The 26,437-nt window shown below is 38.3% G+C and overlaps 2 protein-coding genes across 3 annotated transcripts in view; one reads left to right on the top strand and one right to left on the bottom strand.

The window, feature by feature from the left end:
* The window catches only part of INPP5F (inositol polyphosphate-5-phosphatase F), a 46,266-nt gene extending 39,773 nt beyond the window's left edge, over nucleotides 1-6,493 (top strand). The window contains exons 16-20 of one of the 2 annotated variants that reach the window (XM_075757764.1): nucleotides 1-72; nucleotides 168-241; nucleotides 1,558-1,686; nucleotides 2,479-2,566; nucleotides 3,802-6,493. In XM_075757764.1, the coding sequence (XP_075613879.1) occupies nucleotides 1-72; nucleotides 168-241; nucleotides 1,558-1,686; nucleotides 2,479-2,566; nucleotides 3,802-4,936 (1,498 nt within the window). In that variant the 3' untranslated portion in view covers nucleotides 4,937-6,493. The remainder of the gene's footprint in view (nucleotides 73-167; nucleotides 242-1,557; nucleotides 1,687-2,478; nucleotides 2,567-3,801) is intronic. The other variant, XM_075757766.1, reaches the window with a different exon arrangement.
* Nucleotides 6,494-9,323: 2,830 nt separating this feature from the next.
* MCMBP (minichromosome maintenance complex binding protein) overlaps nucleotides 9,324-26,437 on the bottom strand; it is a 122,266-nt gene continuing 105,152 nt past the window's right edge. The window contains exons 2-13 of the mRNA XM_075757686.1: nucleotides 22,856-22,957; nucleotides 21,339-21,468; nucleotides 19,811-19,962; nucleotides 18,973-19,073; nucleotides 17,045-17,214; nucleotides 16,033-16,156; nucleotides 14,409-14,526; nucleotides 13,573-13,738; nucleotides 11,291-11,424; nucleotides 10,505-10,669; nucleotides 10,014-10,102; nucleotides 9,324-9,702 (exon numbers count right to left, since the gene is read on the bottom strand). Coding sequence (XP_075613801.1) covers nucleotides 9,576-9,702; nucleotides 10,014-10,102; nucleotides 10,505-10,669; nucleotides 11,291-11,424; nucleotides 13,573-13,738; nucleotides 14,409-14,526; nucleotides 16,033-16,156; nucleotides 17,045-17,214; nucleotides 18,973-19,073; nucleotides 19,811-19,962; nucleotides 21,339-21,468; nucleotides 22,856-22,957 — 1,578 coding nt within the window. The 3' untranslated portion in view covers nucleotides 9,324-9,575. The remainder of the gene's footprint in view (nucleotides 9,703-10,013; nucleotides 10,103-10,504; nucleotides 10,670-11,290; nucleotides 11,425-13,572; nucleotides 13,739-14,408; nucleotides 14,527-16,032; nucleotides 16,157-17,044; nucleotides 17,215-18,972; nucleotides 19,074-19,810; nucleotides 19,963-21,338; nucleotides 21,469-22,855; nucleotides 22,958-26,437) is intronic.

Raw genomic sequence — 26,437 nt, 5'->3', positions numbered from 1 at the left:
TCTCATTGATGCCACTCATAAGGACGTGGATGTTCTGCTGTTACTTTCTAATTCTGCCTACTACGTGGCCTAGTAAGTTACCACTTTCTCTTACTATGTGTAGTTCATTTCTAGTAGCTTTGTTTTAGATTAGGAGGAAGCATTAAATTCTGATTCCTTTTTTCTAGCTATGATGATGCAATCGACAAGGTGGATCAGTACCAGAGATTAAGTCTCGAAGCTCTGGAAAAAATAGAAATCGGTAAGGATGTAGTCACCATATAGCTTTCTTGCGTGCTCTTAGCAATAGCTTGAGCACTTATCAAAGCCTCCTACAAATATGTTGAAACAGTAAGTCTCAAGCTATTGCATATATCCTGTTTAGTCCACCATAGCTAGAAATGTGCTTTCTTGCTGATAACGGATGTCAGAGTTGAGTCTCTCTTCTCTCTGTCCTATTTTTTGATACTGCTTGAAGTAGAAACTTTGATCACTGGTAGGGTTCTAAAATTTTTCCCTCTTTCAAACTCTTAAAAACCCCCATGGATTCATCAAAACAAATTTCATTATTTATCAATTGGCAGTAACAATTTGATCAACTTTTGTAATGAATCACAAGTTTGGGCATTCCATGCGCTCTTTCTTTGATACAAATACAGCAGCTGGTTCTGAATTGTACTTTTGATCTGTTTCATACCTTTTTTTTTTTTAAAGCTCTTCTTTCTCAAGGTCTGATAAGAAACATGCTATTGTGACATCACCTTGTTACGCTGATTAACTTATTGACTAAAGAATGTGACATCTGCAATCTAAGTGCAGCACTTTCACCTGGAAGTATTAAAGATGTGATGTCTTTGACTTTACATATGAAAAAGGTGTTTGGGTTGGAGAGAAGGGAGGGAACTTCTGTGGCTGCCAGTGTGTGTGTCCCCTGCCCCAGTAGAGTTTAACCCTCTATTACACAATGCACAGTGATTTCATCATCTCCTTACTTCTGTAAATTTCACTATTTATGTGCAATGCCTAAGAGTTCAATGCAAAGGTCTTTCTCACCTCTCTGTTGTGGAGATCCGTAATACATCCTCACGTACAGAATACAGTTGAAACATCTAGACCAAATACCGTAGAAAACCAAAACCAAGCCTGTTTAATGATATAGATTAAAACAGTAAACTGAGGAGTTGAAGTACTTGGTCTAAATCTTGAAAGTTGTGTTGCTTCCACTTGGTAAAAATATACTAGCTTTCCCTGTAATCCTTGCAGGACCATACCCTAAGCCACGGGATGTAGTATGTGTAGAAATTTTTTTCTTCTTTTTGAAAGGATAATCTGTAATAAACAATCAGGCTGGATTATAATAGGCATCCACAGAGAGCCTAATTGCTTTTGGTAAGTAATTGATTGTTTAGTTATTGTGAAAATCTTTCATTTAAAATGTCTGTCCTACTCGAAAAAGCATGAAGCTTTTTTATGCTGAAAAAGACTGTCAGGTCTTACATATGTTTAGGTATGGTCTCTGTAATATCTCTTTCAGTGTTTGGTTGAAGAAGATTTCTAATCTCCGGGTTTATTTCTCAGGGCCTGAGCCTACTCTCTTCGGCAAACCCAAGTTCTCTTGCATGAGGCTGCATTACAAATACAAAGAAATGAGTGGGTATTTTCACACTCTTAGAGCTGTGGTACGCAACCCAGAAGAAGATGGAAAAGGTTTGTTTCATATGTAAAAAAAAAAAATAAATTAAAAAAAAGTATACTTAAAAGTGTATTTGGTGTACCAGGGATTCCCTAGGAAATGCTTTTTTCATTGCTCTTAGAATAACTTCTGGAGAAGGATAAATTTTAATATAATTCAGTTATGTGGAGCAAGGAACCAATGAAAAACCCTGTATGTGGCTTCCTGTGTGAACACTAGAATGTTACCGTTTTAATACAAAGAAAAATAAGTTTCAGATATGGCTTTAAAGCAACATCTCTCTTGAATTGAGACGTTTCCATGTCCAGACCTTTGCTGCTCCAAAAATGGATAAAATGAACTTAAAATTAGCTCCTAAAGATTGGAAGAAATTGAGTTATTTAGTGAAATCAATGTCTAGTAATGTTCTTGCTTGTTGTTTAACTAAATGAAATGAATACTAATAAGGGAAAAAAAAATCACTTATGTGGAGCACTGAGTTTTGCCAACAAGGATTAGAATAAATATAATTGCTTCTCTTCCTTCCACAAATGATGAATCTTGGCAGTGATTCACTTACACTCAGTATTTAGGGCTTAAGGAAGAGTCTGGTCTTCAAGCTTATTTTGTAAGCTTTAAATCAGAATTGCAACCTGTAGGGTGTAACTATTCTGTAGGGTGGAAGACGAGAAAAAAAAAAAAAAAAAAACCAAGAAAACCAAACTAACTTAATTACATTACAAAAATAAATCTAATTTTAGACTTTGGAATATGGGATTTTAAGGTTGTTTTTTGAAGTGTCTGACAGGCTGCTAATTGGATTTCAGACACTCTTCAGTGCATTGCAGAAATGCTAAGAATCACAAAGCAAGCAATGGGATTAGATGTGCCCATTATTGAGAAAAAGCTAGAGAGGTGAGTACTGAAATGTTGTGAACCTTCCGTGTCCCACTTTGGCTCTCTTCTGGGGGGTAACAGTACATGGTAACAGTCATGTGTGCAATGCCTAAAAGAAACGTCGGTATCTAGCTGCTGTGCCAGGAGTTAATTTGTCCGTATGCTGCTTACAATAATAACTGTATAAGCAAGAATACTATTCTGTACTTGTGTGCTTGTAGACAATATACGCTGCCAAATGTAAATAACATACTGCAAATCAGATGGTTCATGATTAGTTTGTCAAATCTGATTTTCCGTATCCGAGCTTAAGGTCTGCTTCTGTAGTAAGAAGACAACCAGTGAAGCGTAAATCTGGCTTGGATTCCACTGTGGTTGTGTTTAACAAATCCAGATACCATTACTGGCCTTGCGTGAAGAAATGGCTGAAGTTAAACTTCTGAACAGCTAACTGTTGGTCAGAATGGCACAGAAGTTTGTGTTTTGCAAGCCCATTAAGAGAAAAGGGCACATGAAAGGATAGATGATAATTAAAAGTACTTATACAATTTTTTAGTTAGTTTAGAAAGTTGTCTACAGTTAAACAGAAGTAATCTTTATCTACAAATACTGGTGAGGTGTTAAGAGTGAGGAAATAATTTACAAAGGACAATAGAGTAGAAATAAGGGAGAACAGCTAGCTGAAGTTGAGCGTGTTTTACCAGTTCGAGTGCGTTCTGTTGCGTTATTTTGGACTCTTCCAGTTCAGATTACATGAACTACTAGGAAATGTGTTGTGTAGCACAATTGTAAATTGTCAAGGGAAAACTCTTACTTCAATAATGCTCTTCTGCATTTGACTATTGGACTACTATTTCAGCTGCTTTTCCCAGCTGAGTAGAAAGTGTAGCAAGAAAATCTTGCTTGTTTTTACAGGTACTGAATACTGAATATTTTGCTAAATCTGGCTACGGAGTACAGCGTACACAGAGCTACAAATATAGAGAATTCAAATCCAGTTTCATCTAAAACTAAAAATGCCTGCAGAAGCTTGCTTTTCCCCTTGTTTGGCCACCATTCTGTAGCAACCCTCCTTTTGTTTCGTTGTTTTGAATTTGGTTAGTTTGTATGGGTACAATTATGTAAGGAAAGGGTAACGTAGTTACTGAAATGTCTATCTGCGTTATGGAAACAGACTGGAAGATGGCAAATACTTGGTGTTTATAAAGGAGGCTGCCTTGATTGTAACCTAGAGATTTTTTTCTTTCTTCCAGGAAGAGCAGTAAACCTCATGAAGACATCATTGGCATTCGGTCTCAGAACAGAGGGTCCCTGGCCCAAGGCAAGAATTATTTACTGAGCAAGTTCTCATCTCTCAATCAAAAAGTGAAACAAACCAAATCCAATGTAAACATTAGCAATCTTCGGAAGTTAGGCAGCTTTACCAAACCTGAAGTAAAAGTCAATTTTTTAAAACCAAATTTGAAAGTGAATCTTTGGAAATCAGACAGTAGCCTTGAAACTTTAGAGAATCCAGTAGTAGATCCTAAAGTCCGTACTGAATCCGATACAGAGGTATCAGATAATGATTCATTCCACTCAGATGACTTCCTGACTAATTCTAAATCGGATGAGGACAACCAGCTCACTGACTCTCTGGAGAACATGGGGCAGACAGACTACGTGCTGCCCAGCTGTGGGATCCTCGCCTCAGCTCCACGGCTGGGCAGTCGTTCCCAGTCCATAAGCAGCACTGACATGAACATCAGCATTCATGTTCCGTCTGAGATCCACGTCTCTCAGGCTAGCCGGTCTGACTGTGAAGACGTACCCACGCCTTCCGCTGACAGTGCGGAGATGGAATTTGCTAAACCTATTGACGTGTACTGCCAGAGGTTTGTGCATGATGCTCAAAATAAGATGTCGGATGTTTTGGAGGCTGAGGCTGGTTCTCAAGAGCCCCATCACATAGTAAATCAAACCAGCAATAATACATCTAAGAAGGCAGAAACCAAGGCTGAAGCAATTGGAGACATTCCTTCCAGGCCGTCCAAGCTGGATGTACAGTCTTCTGAGCCAAATCCTCAGCTCTTGGCTGTCGGTGGGACTGACTTCGCTAAATCTCATAAAAGCCCAGGATCTCTATCTGGTAACCTTGAGACGGGACTCCACACAACTCCTTCTCCAGCTGACAGTAGCAGCAGCAGAGCTGTATCTCCTTTTGCTAAAATTCGCAGTTCCATGGTCCAGGTTGCTAACATCACGCAAGCAGGATTGACTCAAGGGATTAATTTTGCTGTGGCAAAGGTCCAGAAGAGCCCTGCAGACCCAGAAGCTATAAATGAAATAAAACAAAAAGAACTGAGAGAAATGTTTACGCAATGCCAGACACGAATAATTCAAATCTAGTTGCTAATTTGGGAAGTGTTCTTCTAGTTGTGGCTCTTAATACAATACTGAAAGAATTACATCAGGACTCACTGTGGCATGAACTGCTACTGAATACTGGGATCAAAAATAAAGGTAACTTGTTTACAGGAAGTGAGAGATGTAAATGAATTTGGTTCTGTCCAAGCTTCAGAATTCCCTCAGGCAGCTGAGACAAAAGAACGGTAAACCATATTTAAACAGGTAGCTTAGACACTGGGATTTAATAAGCATGCTGTTTATCTTAAATGTGTTGCACAGTTATTTTTGGAGACTAATTTTGTAGCTCTTCTGACTTATGTAGAAAGTATTTATACTAAAAAGGTGATACTGCACTTCTGTGACCTTACTTACCTTGCACTGCACCAGCAAAATAACTTACCGGTAAAATTACATTTTATTTATTTTTGGACTAGTATTTTTACTTGTTTCCACTGAAGTTTTAGATGCAGCTTTCTATGAATTGTGCCTCTACAATGGGAATTGATGAGGTTCTTTGTTGAATTGAATTATGTTAACTAGAAATTAAGACTTCTTTTTGCTGTCCTTTTCTTTCCACACACCCTGGAACACTTTCAGTAAAGATAAAAGCATATGGATCCAACCTGAAATATCCATGATCCTGCAGTGCAAATTTAGTTTGTAGATTTTTTTTTTTCTCCCCACTTGTTTTAGGGTGAGGGGAAGTGGAACAAATGCCTTCTAATTGTCCTGCCCAAATTAAAGCTGTTCCTATTTCCTTTTTTCCAAATTCCAAACACTGGCAATTTGCTCTAATTTTTTTTTTTGTCTCTGTGTAAAGCAAGACAAGCCAGATACCTGACCTTCAGGCACTCTGTCCCTCTGTGCTATGGCTTTTTTTTTAAGCTGTATTCTAACTGTCCAGATGCAAAAGTCCAAATAACTTGTAAAACAGAAGGTGAGTGTACTGTTTCATAAAATCAGTGTTGCATTAGAGCATAGCTGTCAGCATCTAATCAAAACCAAATTCATTACCAACTCAAGCTTTGCATACTTGCAGGATAAGGCTAAGCATCCACTCATGCTGGGGAATTGGATTAAAAAATCCCAACCCTTATCTATGTGTGTCAAAATATTAGATCTATCTAAATTACTCTTTCCCAGAAATGCCTTGCAATGCCATTCTAGTATAGGACATTATCCAAAAGCTACTGTAAAGCAGGATCTGACTATGCTGTGGTTTGTAACTATAACCACCACTATAGACCCAGTGCCTCTGTGTTCTCGTCCATGTACTGTAGGTAGGCTGCACGTGGTGTTCCAAGAAAATAGTGACATATGGGTAGGGTAGTACAGTGTCTTAGGACTTGTAGTGTCTGAAATGATTGTCATCTAACCCTGATGGTCTGAAACTTTGATAAACAAATCCAATTTATTTATTTGTTTTATTAAAGTGATGTGGGTTTGGGTTTTTTTTGAGTGTCTATACTTGTGGCTATATTTAAAATTAAACTCCTGCTGTATTTTAATGTGAGCAATATACATGAGAGATTTTAATAAAAAAAAGTGGACTCAAAAGATGGTTTTTTTTGGCAAGTGATGTTAAGGGATGTGGTACTGTGGGGTTCTGGGGTTTTGAGTTTCAAAGATGGGTGGGTTGTCTTGACTTTCTCTGGCTGTAAGAGTCACAGACCGGCTGAGGTTGGGACTGCTGGAGGTCATCCAGTCCAAACCTGTGCCTGAGCAGGACCACTGGCTTTTGGCTGCCTCTAAGGACAGAGGCCCTACCACCCATGTGGGCAACTACTTCTTGTGCTCAGCCACCCTCATGGTGAAAAAGTGTTTCCTGATGTTTGGAGGGACCCTGCTGTGCTTCTGTTTTGTGGCCATGGCCAGTCCCATCCCTGGGCACTGCTGGGAAAAGCCGGGCTCTGTCCATGTTGCAGCCTCCTGTCAGGCAGTTACAGACACTGAGGAGATCTCTGTTGGGAACACAGACAGGACTGAAGTCCTTTATCCTCTTCTTCCAGCATCGTACTGCTACGACCCTGGTCTCAGGGCAGGGGGAAAACAAAGTCACAGACACATTTAGGAGGACACTCCTTAAAAACTGCCTCAGCCTTAGTACTTATAACAGTTCTGGAGGAGGGGAAGGAAATTTTGTCATTATTTTGGTAGGAGAAAGAGAAACTGATCTGTACAAATACTTACATAGTGACTTCTACAGTCCAAAACAGCCCTGGAGGGCAAGGGTACAAATAGCTTATAAAAGTCACTCCCCTATTTAAAAAAAAAAAAAAAAGTGTTAGCAGTCTAGAGCAGATCCTCCTGGAAACAAATTCCTGATTGGCTGTATGGGGTGATTACTTTCTGCTTGGCAATCCAGGAGTCTTGTGTCCTTCTAACTTATGAACTGTCCAATACTTATAAAATATGGGAGATTGGCTCAAATAATCCATGGCAATATGCATAAAATCATCCCATGAGCAGTACTGGAAAAACTGCACAAACCAGCTATGCCTTCTGGCCAAGCTGCCTTTTGAAGAGGGACTTCATCATCTTCCTGTATTTGTTCAGTTCATAACTTCATATTAATGCAGTACAAGGCAGATGAAACCATGACTATTCATTTTAGTGTTCAAAAAAAGAAATAAGTTGTAAGTAATTCAAAAGGGCATCAAAATTGGTTTAAGTTTAATCACAGAATTATAGAATGGTTTGGGTTGGGGTTTCTGGGTTGGAAGGGACCTCACAGCCCATCTAGTTCCAACCCCCTGCCATGGGCAGGGACACCCTCCACTAGCCCAGGTTGCCCAAAGCCCCATCCAACCTGGCCTTGAACACTGCCAGGGATGGGGCATCCACAGCTTCTCTGGGCAACCTGTGCCAGGGCCTCAGCACCCTCACAGGGAAGGATTTCTGCCTCATATCCCGTCTCTATCTCCCCTCCTGCAGCTTCAGGCCATTCCCCTTGGCCTGTCACTCCCTGCCCTTGTGAACAGTCCCTCTCCAGCTTTCCTGTAGCCCCTTTAGGTACTGGAAGGTGCTCTAAGGTCTCCCCAGAGCCTTTTCTTCTCCAGGCTGAACAAGCCCAACTCTCAGCCTGTCTCCATAGCAGAGGTGCTCCAGCCCTCTGAGCATCTTTGTGGCCTCCTCTGGACTCACTCCCAACAGCTCGATGTCTCTCCTGTACTGGGACCCCAGAGCTGGATGCAGTACTGCAGGTGGGGTCTCAGGAGAGCAGAGCAGAGGGGCAGAATCCCCTCCCTCGACCTGCTGGTCACGCTGCTTTGGATGCAGCCCAGGACACAGTTGGCTTTCTGGGCTGCAAGCGCATATTGCCTGCTCATGTTGAGCTTCTCATCAACCAATACCCTCAAGTTCTTCTCCTCAGGGCTGCTCTTGATCCATTTAAGATACACAAAAATTGTTTGGCATAACACATTATTCTTAGCATGCAGAGATGAAAAGGACAGTTTCAGATTGTGCAGCAAAACACAGTATCACATTTAGAACAGGAAAAAAAAATGCAGTAAAAAACCCCCCAGTTCTTGTTCACACAATCTCAATCATGAAAAAGCACTAAGCAATAGTGATATCAGCTTAATGTAAATATAGCAGGAGCCTTTTGTCTTGTTCAGAGACAGATTACTTAAAGGAAAAATCTAGAACTAACTCCATCACTGACTCCTGCAGGCTGGCTGCACCAGGACAGCCCTCCTTACTACTACATAGTTTTTCCAGATTACTCTCAGTATTGGTTTAATGTTTCATTATGTAAACCCCCCTTGTTAAACTAGTTCTGCAAGTCATGCTGGAGGCAGCATGTCCTCTGAAAACCAGCTCAAACAGTACAGCATGAATAAGGTATGTAGAGACCACGCTTAATGCTTAATTGGTATTATTCAAACCATTGAAACACACTGCATTATTGGTAACGTAGAAAGTAAGTTATGTTTTGTACGAGTACATGAGTATCACCCATTCTCCAGTCAAGGCTTTTTTTTTTTTTTTTTTTTATAAAAGTTGTGCCACAATAAAGCTCATTAGAGAGATTTGAGAAGTTAGTCATGGTCCTCTCCAAGTACAATAAAGATCTATTTCATACTGGAACCATGTCATGGATAAGAAGAAATCACTTCTTTACACCACAGCGTAATCACTGTTATGCTGCTGCTCTGAGTGCAACGTGCCTTAGCTCATAGGAACAGCAGCACACACAGTTCTAGATACTGAAGTCGACATTTCTGTCGGCTCCAGCTGCTGCTTAGCAAAACCCCCGATCCTCAGAATTCAGCCATTCAGGAATTACATCACAAAGTTATTCCAGAATAGAGCCTGCCACTGCTGTGTATGAAGGGCTCTGGGTTAAGTTTTCTTCTTATTAAAGGAAATAAGTTTACACAACTTCAGTATTAAAGTTTAATATCAAACAATTTGCTCATTGTTACCAATTTTCAATTACAAAACAGGCTCCAAAAAAATTTCATAAAATATGTTTAACTGGCTGAACAGAGTTAAGTATGTTCAGACTGCAAGGGTAAATATCCATAACTTTTTGGTATAAATTATCTACAAAAACTGGTATAAACAATATTCCAATCTTAGTATGGGTTCCATCTAGGATTAGACAAATTTCCATAGTGACATCCACAAAATATTAAAGTTCATTCCCATTAACACATTTTTGCTGCTGAAGTCTGGCTTTACGTAACGCCTCCAGTTGTTTTGCTCTCAGCCACCTCTCTCTCGACAGCGTCGTCTGCCCCGCACTGAGAGACAGGAACCTAGATGAGCAGAAACAGCCATTAAATAAGAGTTTGTTCGTGCCTCAGGTTTGATAAGCTAATACAGCACAAAACCAGTTCTCTTTCAGTGTCCTGTGAACTAGAAAGCAGGGAAGAAAGGAGGAAATACTTTGCCTAACTAAGGATCTGTGACAAGAACAATGGAAGAGGAGATTCCACCTTCCGAGCGCCTGCCCACGATTGCCCGCCCACCCCACGCAACTACCCTCAAACTGCAGACTATAAGCACTGACTTCGTTCGTTACCAGCTTGCTAGGAAACCTTTAGTTACAAAAAACAGCACCACCCACCTTGCTACAAGCAGAGTTCTGTGCAGATCATCAGCTGTTACGCTCTCTGGGTCATTCTTGCGCATTTCTACAAAGTCTTCTTCCACTGCCTATAAACAATACAGCATGTAATTAGGTGGCAAAAAAGAATCTTCGTGACCAGATAAGCTTTTAAGGAGATAAACACCATAATGACCCTTAGATTACAGAAGAAACATTTCAAACTCATTATTGTTGGGAAGCGAGCCTGAGTAAAAATAGGCTAGTTCTCATCTTTGAAAAGAATTAGCGTTCAAAAGGAGATTTAGAAAGCAGGGTACGTATAAAGTATATACTGAAATAGTCAAGAGTACAAATCCTTGAAGGCACATTCAGGACAAGAAAATGTTTCTGTTTGGTTTTTAGAAAACTTCAAGGTGAATCACTGACAGGGAGAGCAACAAGAACGTACAATAACTTTCTATTAAGCTGTGTGAATGTACAGTTGAAAACATTAGTGAAGTCTTCCATACCTTGGTCACTTCATCAGATATACTATAGTCCAGCAGCCTCAATAAACTGAGATAAATTCGAAATTTGTTCAACACAGAAGGGAGCACCGCTGTTAGGAGGCTGTTCATATATTCTTCCATGTTTGGTGGAATTATCTGTGGCTGTAAATGGACTTGGCAATCTGACTGAAAAATAAAATCACATAACATCTCTTTCCACATCCTATTTTTTACTATCCCAAGACTATTTCAATCTCTAAAGCAACCAAAGTCACTATTTCCCAGAATTAAGGTACAACAATTCATTCTTTAAATATTTAATGGTTCCCTTTCTGAAAAGCAGTGTGAAGTCCTTATTCAAGCAGGACTTAGAGGCGAGAGAGCAAACACTCAATTCATAAAGCCACAATGCAAGACAGCAGATATTTTTAAGCTTAAACTTAGTTCTTCTAGGGTCAATGCCAAATCTGTTGCTCTTTATTTGTGTGCTCATCACCTCAGAAACTACTGTACTAGAATAAGGCTTTGAGAGGAGCACTCGCGTAGCTGCAGGCTTCGTCCATTACTGGGATCTTGTTAGTTCAGTCAGCCCCTTGCCACCACTGTACTGCTCAGCGAGGAGGAGGGAAGGGCAATCCCGTGGTTCTCCTCTGAGCTGGTCCCCGAGGAGGCAGGAACCAACCAGTGCTGGTCCCATACCCACCCTGCTCACAGGACAGTTTTCCTGTCTCTCTCTGGAACGGCCCGCTCTAAGTAAGTAGCTACCAAGTGTAATTATTCCCCAAATTCAGGAAGACCTTGCCATACCGGTAGGAGTGATCGGCCCTCTGAAGTGATAAGGACATTAATATTGCATGGGAATTCCATCTGGTGGTAATTGAAGTCATAATCCACCTTCTGCCAAGTTATCAGATTACCCAGTGCTGTCACATTATGTACACCTAGAAAAGCAAGAACAAATTCTCTGACAACTGGATCTAAACAAATGTCAGACCTGATTTTTGTTTTCCAATCTGTTTTTAATGAGCAGCTGGTAGAAAAATTCTTGCAAGCATCCTGTTTCTTTGTCACTCTGTAGCATCTTCCATATACAGAGAACCATTTCTTAAGAGCAAAATTAAAAATCCTTGAAGGATTTCAAGCCTAAATTTTATCTGGCCTAGTATGTGTGTCAATGTTTTCATCAGTCCTACAAAGCCAGATAACTATTTACAAAGAAAAAAAAAATCTCTCCTCAAAAGAGGACAGAACACTACCAATTACCTGACAGAAAGTGTAATTTAACAGTTCAAGGGGAGAGATGGGAAAAGTCTTGTGGGATAAAGAACACAACAGATAGGCTAGCAAGACCAGAACAGCTGAAAAACATACTCGTCGCTTTGCCAAATTGTTATAGAAGTCACTTGCCTTACCTGGAACTGAGTTATTTAAAATCTAGAAAGTTAAGATTGACAAATTAACTGGTTAACTCTTGGAACTCTCCCTCTGAAATACCGACAGGTACCTGACAATTGGAATTTCTCTTCAGCAGCGTTACTGCATCAAATGACACATCTACTGTTATGTTTTTGCCTTTAATGAGTTACTATTGATTTACTATGCCGTAAATAAAGGCAAAGTTAGTAGATAAAGGCAAATTTATTATTATGGTTTACTTCTGGGACATTGTCCCTTTTGAAATCTCTTAAAGTGTAACTTCCATGAGTTCCAAACCAACTACTAGATCTGAAGATATTTATTCTTCTCTAGGATTAAATTTTGTTCCCAACATTGGTACAAGAAAATACAAGTGCTTATTTTTTTTACTCTAAATTCTGTAGAGAACATCATCACACCAACAGAAATGAAATAAAATTAACAAGCCTTTTTTATCTGCAACTTTTAATACTTAAAATATTATTTTTCATTAAATGTTGAGGGTTTTTTAGACATTAAGGACAAACATGTTACAAAACCTATAAACCAGCACAGCAAGATTTTTCTGTAAATGGGAGTTTTTCATGTTTTGACTTTTTTTTTAAACAGATAATGCAAAGATTCCTACTAGTTTTACTATTTTCTTTAGCGCAATTTTGTAACTTCACTAGAGTAACAAAAAGATATTGAAGACTCAAACCCAAGTGACTAATTTCAATGAACAACTTTTAATAGCAGTAATTAAAAAAGAAAAAAAAAAAAGTGTTTCTAAACAGAAACAGCCTGACACCTGAACCTCACTAATTCTGCCTGCCTAAGTGTTTGAATGGAATTGTACTCATGAGGGAGACCCAACAGGCTTATAGAGAGACACAGTCTCGCAGGTTTGTCAAGATAGCATTTTTATTTTAAAATAAAGTCACTTCCAGCGATTTCCTATTCCTCTTTCCTTGAAATTACCACAGATATCCGTACCATGTGTTCTCCAGTTACTGAACTTTTCATAGGTACTGCAACTCACCTTGTTTATGTAGGTTATAATGAAATTGCCTAAAGCTCTGTAGAAAGCTTACTACACAGCACTACATCAACTTACAGATAGAATCATCATTCTGTTCCAGACAGTAACAACTATTTCTATCTCCAGTTTTTAGTTGGGTTTTCAGGGATAGTTTCCATATATAAGTCAAAGTATAAAGCAGAAGGCAGCAGCATACGCTTTCCCCACTTCTTCATTCATTATGACAGGAAACCGAAAGGCCATTCTGATGAAGCAGAGGTATTTTAGTCTAAAGACTTACTCAAATCATTGGCCTTTTCACCAAGTGTCAAAGACACCGTCCAGAGTTCTCTATAATGGAAACAAAGCTAAACTAAACAAGGAACCATCTGGTTTCACATATTGGTCACTTGTGTGCTGGGATAGAGATTTTGACTCAATATAAGCATTTATGAGCAAAATACCAGAAAATTCTGGAAAGTAAAGTAGGGAAAAAGCCCCCAAGAGATCAAGCTGTAAGTTGTCTGAGAAGGCTGCAGACTAGCAGGAAGCTAGCTTAAGCAATGAAATAGGATATGGAAACCGCAAACAGTTTTGCAATAGAAAGTTATCACTGGGACACAATTAGCATCACTATCTTAAAATAGATCAACTTTTAAGCTTCCAGGTCTACCTGTTGCGTCAAGCTGTCCTTGCTCAAGCTGAGTCTCATCTACTACCAGGGAAGTGTTGCTGGCAAGCTGCAATACCCCACTGACTAAGCGATTCGCTGTGTAGTCTTTGTGTGGGATAAATCGTGAATGGTTCATGTTTTCAATGGTCATTTGTAGGCGATAAGACTGCAACGAAAGAAGAAACTAATCAGCACACTTCCTCTCCTCCAGGTTCCCTAGTAAATACTGCTTCCTTTACCAAGAGTTGTAACTTGTAACCCTCCATAGTAAATAAACCAAAACTCATTATCACAATATAGAATACACTTTAACCCAAATGTCCAAATGCTAAATATTTTTTAAAAAATTCCGAAAGGAAAATAATGCTGTTAAGAACTCACATCACCTATGTTGCACATCTAGGATCAGCAAAATAACAACAAAATTTATTTCAGCAATATACAATTATTATAAACGCAAACTGAATTACTGCGAATTCTCTGCAGAACAGTATCCACAAACTTGGAGATAAACAGTAACGACACGATAATTAAATGATCTAAATGTCCACACATATCAATCCAGAAAAACAAAATAAAGCATGCAGCATCGGTCTGTCAGTTTAATACTCATGAGGATCTAATTTTATTCCATATTCATCCTCAGTGACTAGGTAAATAGAGACTTCAACTGACAGGAAAGCCATATCTCCATTTTTATCTGCCCTCTACGTGGATAGCAGGAGGCTTCCTTTAAGATGCCTGCCTTTAACTGAAATGTTGTTTATGTGGTTGAAACAATTAGTCCAACAACTACCATCAGAGATATTAAAGCACTACAATGATATTAGTCTTACTGCTGGAACAAGCTGCTGGATAATGCGGTATAAGTGCTCTGTGAAGATGCTATTTCTTGGACATCCGCTCAAGTTGACAGTGAATTTTCCCAGAGGAAGCACATCTCGTCTTGCATAACTAAACCAAAAATAACACAGGTTAGGCAAGCATCTGAATAACACGGTGAATACAGGTATCAGTTTGAATGTTGTGCAGTATCTCTGATAACTAGCAGGATTTCAAGATAATACATACATAAGTAATAGTCCAATTTTCTTCCTTCTCCAGTGCCCAAGGAGCTAAGTGAGGCTGAAGGCTGCTGTGGAAGCACTGCACAAAAGCAGTACATTTATAGTGCTTCAGGTCCTGCAAATGTGCCTTCTAGACCTTCTGTTCTCCTTGTGCTCTATTGTCACTCAGTAAACATACTTCATCCTTTTCCTTTCTCACTGCCCAATCTCAATTTCCCTGCTTATCATGCTTGTTCATTTCCTTTACCTGCCCTCAGCTTTCCTCTCCCTCTTCTTACTGTATATCTTCTCCCCATTCTTGACAAATTTCAACTTTTTTGTGATATCAGCTAAGAGAGAAAACACATTCTAGTCTAAGTGTTAGAACATTCACAGTCCAACTAGAAAGAACGAAGTGTGTGCAGAATAAAAAATGAAATGCATACTGATATTCAGATATTGAAACGCTTATATTTACATGGGGACAAGGGTTCAGGGCAGACTGTAAACAAACACACCATAAATCTTGCCAGCTCATAATTACGCTGCCATGGCATTATGATTGGCTCTATGCTCATACCACCTGTGTTGCTGAGTTTGAAAACCATAAAAGACATGGTTTATTTACCAAAAAAATTACTTTTTCTTTTCTTTTTTAATTTTTTTTTTAGCAATTGAAATCCATTTTCGTTTTGAAGAAAGATGAAAATGAAATATGAGCCTGGCAACTATACTATCTATTCAAAACATATTGTCTTAAGTTTCACACCTGAAATTTTAATGAATCAAAGAATGCTGCTCCTTCATCCAGTGACAGTTTAAACGAACATAAGAGAACATTAAGCAAATCCACTTTAATCAGCCAGGAAGACAGAAGACAATGCACGCACATTCTGCTACAGCATCAACTCAGGTGGAAAATTTCTAACATGCTAAATGGAAGTCACTCGAACTTACGGTTAAACATGTCTACATTTAATTAAACAAATTCCCAGAATGTACCTTTCAGTATTTTTTAATACCTAAACAAAAATTATTGCAATTAGTAAATGCAGTCTTTGAGAAGCCAGATGCATGTCCTGTTCAATAAAAGAAGCTAGAGATAAAAAGATGTTTTCATGCCTCTGTTTAAAAGTCTTATCTTGAAGATTTTGTCCAACTCTCAAAGGAACACTGGAAGAATATACTGTCACAAAACCGGCCTTTTAACAAACTTACTGTTATTTCATGCAATGAAAACTGTTTAAATGTGTCTATTATGACAGGACAACTCTGGCTGGACAAAGCACTACTGGAAGAAGTACTCTTTAAGCTATTTCTGCCATTTATTTGCTGAGTGGCGAAGAACCCCATAAAAGGAGATTTCTTATACAAGATGAATATATAAATTCTCAGCAAACATCTAAATACTTACACTGTAGAGATGAGATGCAATATAAGGTATTCAGCTGCCAAACTGTCTCCCAAGAGGGCGTGGGTGAGAAACCCAAGCAACTCTGCTCTCACTGGTGACAGCTCAGACATGAAATTAGAAACAACTGATAAAAGAGCAGAAGACAAATGTCAGAAAACGTGCTGTTCGTCACTCTCTTCCCTCTATGTAAATCTTACTTCCTGTTACAGTTTGATGAAGAAAAATGGTTACTCCAAAGCAGTCTAGGAAAAATAAACAAATATTCATTGGTTTCCAACCAAGCAATTACTGGCTTTGGATAACCTGAGTCACTCGACATTTCCTTGGAAATGGTTGCTTTTTTTTTTTTTTTAAATTAGGTATCGTGTAATGTGTTTACAGAAGGCTGTAAAGTTTGGAGCCAAATTTCTAAAATTGATAGCCTATCCATACTATATTAGAGGCAGAAAAAAACAGAAAAACACCCTTACACATAGCACAACCCAGGACAACCAATACAAGACATGCAAGGAAGAAAATTATAAATATCAATTAGAGGTTTGCATACAATAATTCAATGACAACAGTCAAATAGGCCACAAGGAATAGCATAGTTGCTTAAAAATAGAATTGCCTTCTTTTCTTCACAGTATTATGATTCTTTCTGTTGCTGTTAAGTTTCTTATTTTTGCTGTTACACTAAATTGGAAATGTAATTTTCCAGCAATTCACTACTCCATTTGAAAACAAATAAAATCTTATGGGTGAACAACCTGGTAAAATCCTTGGGCATGTAGAATGCAAAAACAAGTTTCATATAAATCACATTTATTTCAGAAAAATAAACACGTAAGCATCACAAACACAAGCACTTGCATCTTGTCTAGTTCTGTAGGTTCATCCGTTTAAAAAGATTTACATTCAAACCCTGCCATCAATGCATTTGTCTTTGAGCAACAAAGTATTTGTTCACATGTACTAGGAAACCGCACATTTACACGTACACAGAGAGAGGTCAAGTTCAGATACTCACAGGTTTTACTCTCCTCTTCATTAAGGCAGGCAGGCAGTAATGGGTTAATGTGTTGTAATTTCTGTGCCAAAATCACATGGATTCTGGGGACTAATGAGGCTGGAGGACTGTGTACTCTCTGTTCTTCTGCCGTATCCATACAGTCCATAGGATCGAGGGCTGAGCTGTCCCTAGAAAAGGGTACAGTGTAAGTGGACTTAGAAACATTCCACACAAATTTCTCTCCATCTGACCAAGAGCAGCTGGAACCAGGCCAAGAACATCGGAACAAACATCCCCTCCCAGCTCCTGGTAACGCCACCCATATTCAATACCTTTTTTTACAAACACCCTATTGGATTGGATAAATTGGATTCTATTATTTTCAGAAAATAATAAAACTTTACTTTTCTGAAAAAAAAACCCCAACCTAAACACCCCAAACAAAATCACATTTATTATTTGCTGCACCATTTCATAAGATGTAGCTTCAAATAAAATGTTGCACACTGTTCTGTCCTGCATGTACTGAATGACATCTAAACAGGAACTTATTTAGGAAAATAGGGTAATGATTTATCACATTTGTCTGTGTATGTATGTGTTGGATTTTCATACTGAACTGAGCCTGACAACAAGATCTTATAGACAGTCACATAACAGCTGTATCACTCGCTGAGTAAAAGAAAAAAAAGAGTAAATAAGTCCTAATATACCTCAGCTCAGACTTGAAGGTATTACCTCTTAAATTAAAAGAGTTCAGATACACAAGCTTTGCTCTCCCTGATGATGCCTTGCAAAATTGCTTCCAGGTGGTTTTCATTTGTGATGTAGAAACTAAAATCCCTGAAGTGACTACATCAGATGATAGTAAAGCTTACTACAAATTTCATCAACTTGTACCAGTTTTAAAAGCTGAAAGGCTTCCTAACTTTAAGCCCTCTTCAGCAGTCCACCAACTATTAACTCTTTCCATTAAGAGAAACTTATTTGGTTTGCATTCAAAATGTTGCTAAATGCCACCATTTGTCTATTTGTGATAGAATGACATGCAGGAAAAAACCAACAACCTATGACAGACCAACTGAGCTGTCAGTCTGGGATTAGCTGTCAGATGATAACGGAAAGCAGCTGACCAGGCTGAGCTAACTTTTAAGAAGCTGGCACTATAATGGATTCACACTGTACTCTCCACATTGTACTTATCAGAAAGATAAAGAAAATCACCAACAGAAATAATTTAACGCACAATGGTTCAAGACATCAGTAGTACATGTTAGATTGGTCAACAGTTTTATTTTACAAATTGACTACTACTCGCGTCCTTCTTGATTAGCTTGTATTTTGTCAAGCAAGTAACTGCAGAACAGCAGGTGAAATGGGAAGTTTCTATCAGCAGTATAACATGATGATATACCTTAATTAATGGAAAAAATCCACCCAATTTATACTCATTTTGGTCACTTTCACTCTCCATACAGACAGGCATTTTTTTTTTTTTTAATATTCTACAGAATTGTTTATGGTAACAATTTTCATGGGCTTACAAATTATTTCAAAAGGATATTTTATAATTTTAAAGCTTACTTGAAAGCTTTTTTCACTATTCATTCACTCACTGAAAGTTTAATAGGCATGAAGGAGCACAAAACATTTGGCTACAGAAGCACTTTCTGCTTTAGAGACTGAACAACAACCTAGAAAAACATGCATCGTGTATCTGAGGGTAAGAACACACCAGAGTACAACAGACTGCAGGTTACAGGACGGTGGATCTAACACTTTCCATATGAAGCTTTTTTTGAGCAACAAAATTCATCTCTTAAGCGTAATTGTTATGTATTTACACATTTCCCTGTCTGTATTATGAGGACAGCCAAAATATTTTGCTCATTGAAATAAAAATTTCCTTCATTTTAGGACCAGGCATCGGGGAGCGGGAGCCTTACCTCTCTTCATTGTTCACTACGCTCAGCACCGGATCCACAGACAATATACCATATACCTCCAGAACATCATTGACTTTGAAGCTATCCCAGCTCTCATAGACCTGCCACAAAGAGAAAAATAATAAAATACAGAGGCAGATGGGCCAGATGCAGGACTGCACATGAATACAGACAAAAGGAAAAACCTCAGGAGACTCAACTATAGATTGAGCACAGTTGGTGTGAAGAGGTCCCTTCTAGACCTTGGAGTGTCAGTAAGCACACAGTGGAAAAATGAGTTTCTAGGATTGCATGCTTTTTCCTGTTGCCATTCTTTTGCTATGCAAATGTAAACAACTGTATTCTAATCCGATTTATCAGGATCTGCTGAATAAAACAGCATTCAACACACTAACAGCTTAGAAATTTTATGCTGGAAGTTTCATAGTCAATACAGGATACCAGGGAATCAATTTCAAATATGACACAAAAATGTGTAGTGTAGTATTTTGATTGTTCTGTCACAACTTTTTGCTTTAAGAGGACAAATCCTAAAAGCAAAATACCAGAAGACAGTATCAGCTACATACACCCTTGAGCATCTAGTAACATATTTTTTCATTTTGTGAAGTGTAGGTAGGCAAGCTCTAATCAATACTGTTGAAGGAGTTCAGCAATTCACATACAAAGGTAGTGAAAAGAAACAATGGAATAGTGAAGAGAAACAATGTAATTATCTGTAGAAACAAAATTCTGGACTTGAAAGATAATTTCTGTGCCTGTAAACTAATGTAAGACTTGGATGCTGTCTGTCTCAGAGAGACCACAGCCATGCTCGTCATCTCTCCACTTTAATTACCTTGACAAGACACGCTGGTCCCTTCTCTCCTGGCAATGGAAAATTTAAGTCAAGTGGAGGGGAGCAGTTGGGAGAAATGAGATGGTGACCTGCCGAAGCTTCCGTTTCCAATCTCTTCGGCTCCACACACCCATGGATATCACCTCCACTGCCTGAAAAATAAAGGATTCATAGGCTCTTTAAACAGAAATGCAAAAGCAAACAACTTTCTTCAACGAGCAACACAGAATTAAACTAATTTAACAAGATGTCTGAGGCAAAAATATTTTGTAAGCAATATATTTCATGGAATATATTCTTACTCAGAATAGAAAAGTCTCACAAATGTATATTTTACATCATCAAGATAAGCTTGAGTAGTGGTAAAGATCTATGTACATGGCCAACAACCTGATTTTCAAAATGTAATGCTTAAACTGTGTGAATGAATTTTTTCTAACATTGGTAGGACTGCAGAGGTAATAGTTTCTGCACCTCAGTCAAAAAACTAAATAGTTATTAAAGGTAAGAGTAAGCATCAACAAAACAGTTTACATTAAAAATGTCTGTAGATTTTCAGCAATAATAAAGCTATAAACATCTATTCTACAATTGGTAAGTCTGAGTATGTAGACAAAACACTCTATTTAATAAAACATTTCCAAACTGGTAAGAATACAAAAAACCCCATCTGAATTCAGCTAATGAACCTGATAGACTTATAACACCAAACAAAAGAAAGCAATAGCTTCTACAATTTTTTTTTCTTTAACAGGACCAACAATTTAAAACTAACGACCTTCTCTTGTTCAAAAGAAAACTTGCCAAAATCTCCAAGAAAACCACCATGCCAGTGGCATCTCCACGGAAGAGCATCAAAACAAATAGTTCACAGACTGGTTACAAGATAAACAAGAATTGCACGCCATCTGAGCACCGCTAGTGTTCCAAATACCATCCTCTTAAAAGGTTTAATAGCTTTTTTCCAGGATGTCTGGTATTAATCTGGTTCCTTTATGAAGCTGGATCAGTAAATCTCATGATAGAATAAAGGTAAGGCTGGAAGACATTTTCTAGATGTATACTACTGTTTGTAGCAAAGCAGCACCTAATTGACACGTAGCTTGGCTTCAATTTACACAATAACACATACGGTGCAAGAGAGACAAGATTACATGATTTTCCCCAGATTACCATGAAATCTGCAAGAGTGGGAAATTAAACAAGAACTCCTAAATTTCACCCTGCTGCTATAAATCGTGTGCTGTTACATACAAAAGGCAATACACAAGTGCTGCTGTACTTTTAATAATTTTAGGAATTAACTCCAGAAAGTAACAAGTCATACAGTATACACGAAACACTGTAGGCTCTCCCACACTACTTCAATTAAAATCACTGATGACTTATCAAAGTCACCAATTTAGTTATAAAGGCTGCATTAACACTACTGATTCAAACAATTGCAAATATTTCAATTTTTGAAAATGAGATTTCTGCAAATTCTGGAAAGATATCACAGTAACTATTCACCAATAAGGACTATTACCCATATGCTGCTCTTTCTGTTTAGATGGATGTAGATCCATATCCTCATCTTCCTCATAGCTCCTCTTGTGGCGACTTGGTGTGTAGGATGTTGAAGGACTAACTCGAGCTTGACTTGCACTAATATATGCGTATAATTGAGGATTAAGAAAAACTACAGGCTCAGTTGAGAAAATTCAGGCAAAGTAAGTTTTGTTTGCTTTTTTTTTTTTTTAAAAATTACTATTATCCTATGTTAAGCAAGACATTAAAACAATGATTCGAATTCTTATCTAGACATCATCTCTTTAGGTACATCAATAACCTGCTTAAGCAGTGTACAGCAGTCATTAACTTTACTGAAAACTAAAACCCACTGAGTACTGTGCCACTATCAATCTTTAAAAAAGGTGGGTTTTTTAAGCCCAGAAAACATGTTGGTGGTCAGGTACAACTCAAAATCTCAAGAATTTTTTCTCTCCCTTAACGGATACCAAGTCTTTAAATATTATTATAATGTCTGATATTATTATTATTATTATTTTAAAAAGAAACACACAGAAAATGTTCACATACTTGTAAGATACTAGCAATACCACACTTTCAAACAAATTTTGAAAAAGCCAATACACTTTTCCTTTTCTTAGCATGATGGGCAAACACTGAAATCATATTCAGTATTTTCGTAACAGTTTGGCTCACTTTAAATTTCCATTGCTGCAAACTTCATTCAAAGACTAATTCTTATCAATCATTTTATTACAAAAATTGTGTTAGCTTATTTTAAAATCACGATGGCATTCTGTGCCAATAACAGTTAATAGTTACCTTAAAATCTGAACTCAAAATATGAAATAACAAATCATATTAGATTTACCATCAAATTCGTATCTTTTTACAAAATGCAACATATCTTAGGCTTTCTAGACTTCTCCTCCACTCCCTTGGAGGAGAAAAGAATATGAAACTCCTAAAAAGTGTTAAAAGAACATGTATCCATTCCATTCAGACAATTCAACTTCCATTTACTAGAAGAAACTAAAGAGATTTGTTTCTCCCCAAGACCTTCCTGTACTCATTGAGAAAATGACATATTATGGTCAAACTATTAAAAATGTAAGACTTTAATTTTCCAGGAATTACTGTCTTAACATGCTCAGCCACAGGTGTTTTTACAGGCTCTTGTAGGAGACTCATGATGTAACAGTGTCCTAATTTAATCAGAAAAATGCCAATAGAACACCCATGACTTAATTGAAGCTTCTCATTTTCTAAACATTTGCAAATAGAAATTAACAAAAATATTCAAGACCCTCCCAAGCAGACGTAAAAATCTCAATGCTCCTAAATTCATTTGCATCCTCTTTGTACATATAGCACACCACCAAATCTTCCATTTTACTTTTTCTACACCTACCACCTCTCCTAATTCACTCAAAATAAAGGAAACTTTAAATAAACTTATCTCCTTCAATCTAATGAATTAGTTGGCAATCAGTGTTTGTATAACAGAGCGCTAGCTCAGTCAAAAAAAGATATTTCTTTCACCCATGCTGATTCGCCAGGCACTGGAACGCAGTAGAAAGTCTGTCTCTCCAAGGTGACTGTTTGTGAGGAGTTCAAATCAATTTCCTGCTGAGGCTAGAATACCAATAGAAATGTTGTTAAAAATCTGATTGCAGTTTGGGTTTTTTGCTTGTTTGCTTTTTTTAAACTAAACCCACAGATTTGGTTACTCAGCCAGAAGTTACAACAAACATGCAAGACGACTCATTAAAGAGTGAATCCAAAGAGTCTGTATCTATAATGCTTTGATTCTAATAGTACTGTGCTACCAAAAGTAAATTGTTTTCCACAGCAGAAAGTTTCAAGATCAAGAGCACTCCTCTGCCCCTTGATGCAAAATAAATTTTAAATACAACAGAAACGTCTTAAAGTCTGCTGAACTTAGAATGCCCACGAGCAGTTCAGAATACTCCGCTTTCCAAACCCGAGATTAATTTCGCAGTATCTCCAGGAATCCATTGGAGAGTACAAAATAAGCCACACTGCACTTATAAACCATATCTTTCTGTCTAATATTTCATCTCAAAAGTTGTATAACTTGTATAACTTACCCCACATTCCGCCACATCTCTGTATTTACCAAAATGCAAAACCTGTCAAGAAGGAAAAGGCAATGCAATCATTCTGTTTCTGACAGCATCCTGAATATGAATTACTTACACCAAAATCATTGCAGTCTAAAGTCCTTCAAAGACATACTGCCGAAGCTTTTGTTACGCTAGTAATTTTTATTCTCCAACAAAAACATAAGTAGTGATGTATTACTGGTGCCACTTGAACTATATAAACAGAGTTCTACTAGATAGTGCCCAGAGTCCATAGGTTTAATTCAGAAACTAGAAGAAATACAAAGACTAGAATGTAGAAAATGCTTAACATTTACTAGAACAACAAATCACTATTTCACTTACACGTGCATTTGTGTTTGGGTCAACTGTTTCATATACTCCCATGTAAAACTCAGGATCAAACATATCTTGAACCATGCAGCGAAATTTCACTAAGCTGTTGGGCTTTAGGTAATGTACGGGAACATCATTCAGCGATGGAACCTATAAAAAAAGAGCTGATTCTAAACAACTGTTCTGCAAGTGTTAAGAAATGCCCTGAAGTAAGCCAAAACCAGCACAAAAGCTGTCACCAACTTGTTCTCTGATCATCCGGTATATCCTACTGTTCACTTACTTGCCTCAAACCCCGTACTATTGTGGTTGATAGGATCAGTTGCCTCTGACAATTCAGGGCCTCATGAGGTAACAAAATATTTTCTGAGTACATCTACTGCCCTAATCCAAGCAGTAACAAAGTGAGTATATCTCAACAGCAGAAGTTTCTGCAACAGCTGTTACAGATAATAGTTACAATTATCAGACACTTAACAGTTCCCAAATTCTTCCAGTTCCAAAGCCACCAGTCCTGTTCATTTCTCAATCCCGATATTGGACTACAAAAGGAATGCATTTCAGTCATTGAAACCGTATGAAAACTCTACTACAACATTTGAAACTAGCTCTTAAAGTAGGAATTATTGCAGCTGCAGTATTAAATAGAATTTATTACTTATTTTATTCCCACTTAACAGCACTTTTACCACGTATTATGTACCAGTGGTACCGTAGCAATCGCATGCTAAATTTCTTATAAAAAAAGGCTGTGGAAAACCTGTATGTTAATTTGCAAGTTGACACTGGGGAAGTCTTTCACATGTATATTTACATAGCAATGGAAAAACAGAAGGAAAAAAATCAATGCCTAGGCATGTGGTATAACATAAAATGATGAGATTTTCAATAAAAATGCAGTTTTCTGATTTTGAAGATAAACTCTTTGCTGAAAAACAAACACATACAACTTTAAAATGCAACAAACACCAGAAGTGAACTAAGAAACATATATTCCCTCATATTTCTCTTCAGCAAGAAAACGCGCTTTCAATTCCTTCCAATGTTGTAAATTTAAACACAATTTTGGCATCTACGCTTCGATTTAAACTGTCATTGAAATATTAATTACAGAATACTTTCACTGACAGAAGAAAAAAAGAAACCCAATCATTTTCACTAGTTCTTTTGGCCATAAGTAGAACAGATTTGCTAGGAAAGTTTCTAATCCACTTAGCAGTGTTCCATGATACTGTTTCGCCACAGCCTTTTAGAAAAATAACAGCTTTTGAACTCAAGTGTGCATGCTTTATTTTTAAACCTAAAGCACAGCTTCCTCGCTAAACTGTGAAAACCAGGCCTGATCCAGCCCAATAAGGCACAGTTTTAGCTGAACGCATTTTTCCCTAAAACATGAAAGCCCAAGCAGCTCTTTATTCAACCCACACAAAGTCTGCAGCTTCGCAATAAAAGATCATGAGAGAAGGGGTTTATAAACAGCAATTCAGAAACTTGTGGGGTACAAACACTTACAGTAGCCTCACAGCAGACAGAGCAGGCATTAACACTTTCAAAAACGACAGTATTTGTCAGCTCCTGCCATCTACTGGACTGTACTACAAATAGGCAGCATTCAGCTGTTACAGCCCAGGGCAAAACCGTACACTGAAGTCAAGTGGATTGGCTTCTCTGGTTTGAGTCAGGATTTTACATCTTGGTTTTACACACAGAGTAAAACAATTCAGACATAAATAATGTATTGCAAAGTCTAGGCCTAAAATTTGGAAGTATACTTATGAAAAGGAAGAACTTCTCAAAAGCACGTCATTGCAATAATCAAGAGGCAAAAAGAATGAAACTTAAGAATGGTGTAACTCTAAAAGAACAAACCAATCTTACCCAGTTAGTAGCATTATTTTCTTTTAATTTCTCCTTGAAGTATTCAGTTACCTTCTTTTCCCAATCAGAGTTTGGAACATTTTGGGCTACAAACAAAACGCATTTATGTGAGTATAAGCATCACATAACAGACTTGTATCCAGCATTCTCCTAAGACAGTAAGGAATTTAAACATTCACCTCTATTCCAGGCAAATGACTGCATTTTAGACTACTGTACGATTCTATTACTTCTCACCATATACCCTTTCAGGCAAACTAAGATGAACTCTGGGAAATGAGGAAAAGCTCTGAAACCCAGCTAGGAGCTGAGGTACCACTTCCTGCTTTATGTTCACTGCGGAAATTTTTATTTCAACATGATACTAGTTAAGATCAAGCCTAGCACTGAAATAGCTTCAGCTGAATGCACTGGTAATACTACCACTGATCAGCAATCCATGTAGCCAGCACATATTGTTCCCGAAACCCAAAATATGCTTTGGTTCCCCCCCCCCCCCGCCCTGCCAAGCCGACGCAGACCTCGCTGCCCGGCCCTGAGGCACCAGGACAGGACCCCCAGCCGCCGGCGACGGCCGCGCACCCCCTCGGAGGCCTCGGGAACGCGGCTCCCGCCCGCTCCCGGCGGGGAAGGAGGAAGCGGCCACCCGCCCTGGCTGCTGTGCCCGGTTCACCCGGGCGCTTCTCCGTCCCCGCTTCCCCCGGCCTCGCCCGCCCCGCCGCTCTCCCGCCTCTCCGTCTCCCCGTGAGGGAAAGCCCCGTCCGGCCGCTGCACG

This window comes from Balearica regulorum, chromosome 7 (genome assembly GCF_011004875.1).
Source record: "Balearica regulorum gibbericeps isolate bBalReg1 chromosome 7, bBalReg1.pri, whole genome shotgun sequence".
NCBI classification, from domain to species: Eukaryota; Metazoa; Chordata; class Aves; order Gruiformes; family Gruidae; genus Balearica; species Balearica regulorum.
The sequence above is the reverse complement of the archived record's forward strand: the minus strand, read 5'-3'. Positions and strand labels throughout refer to the sequence as shown.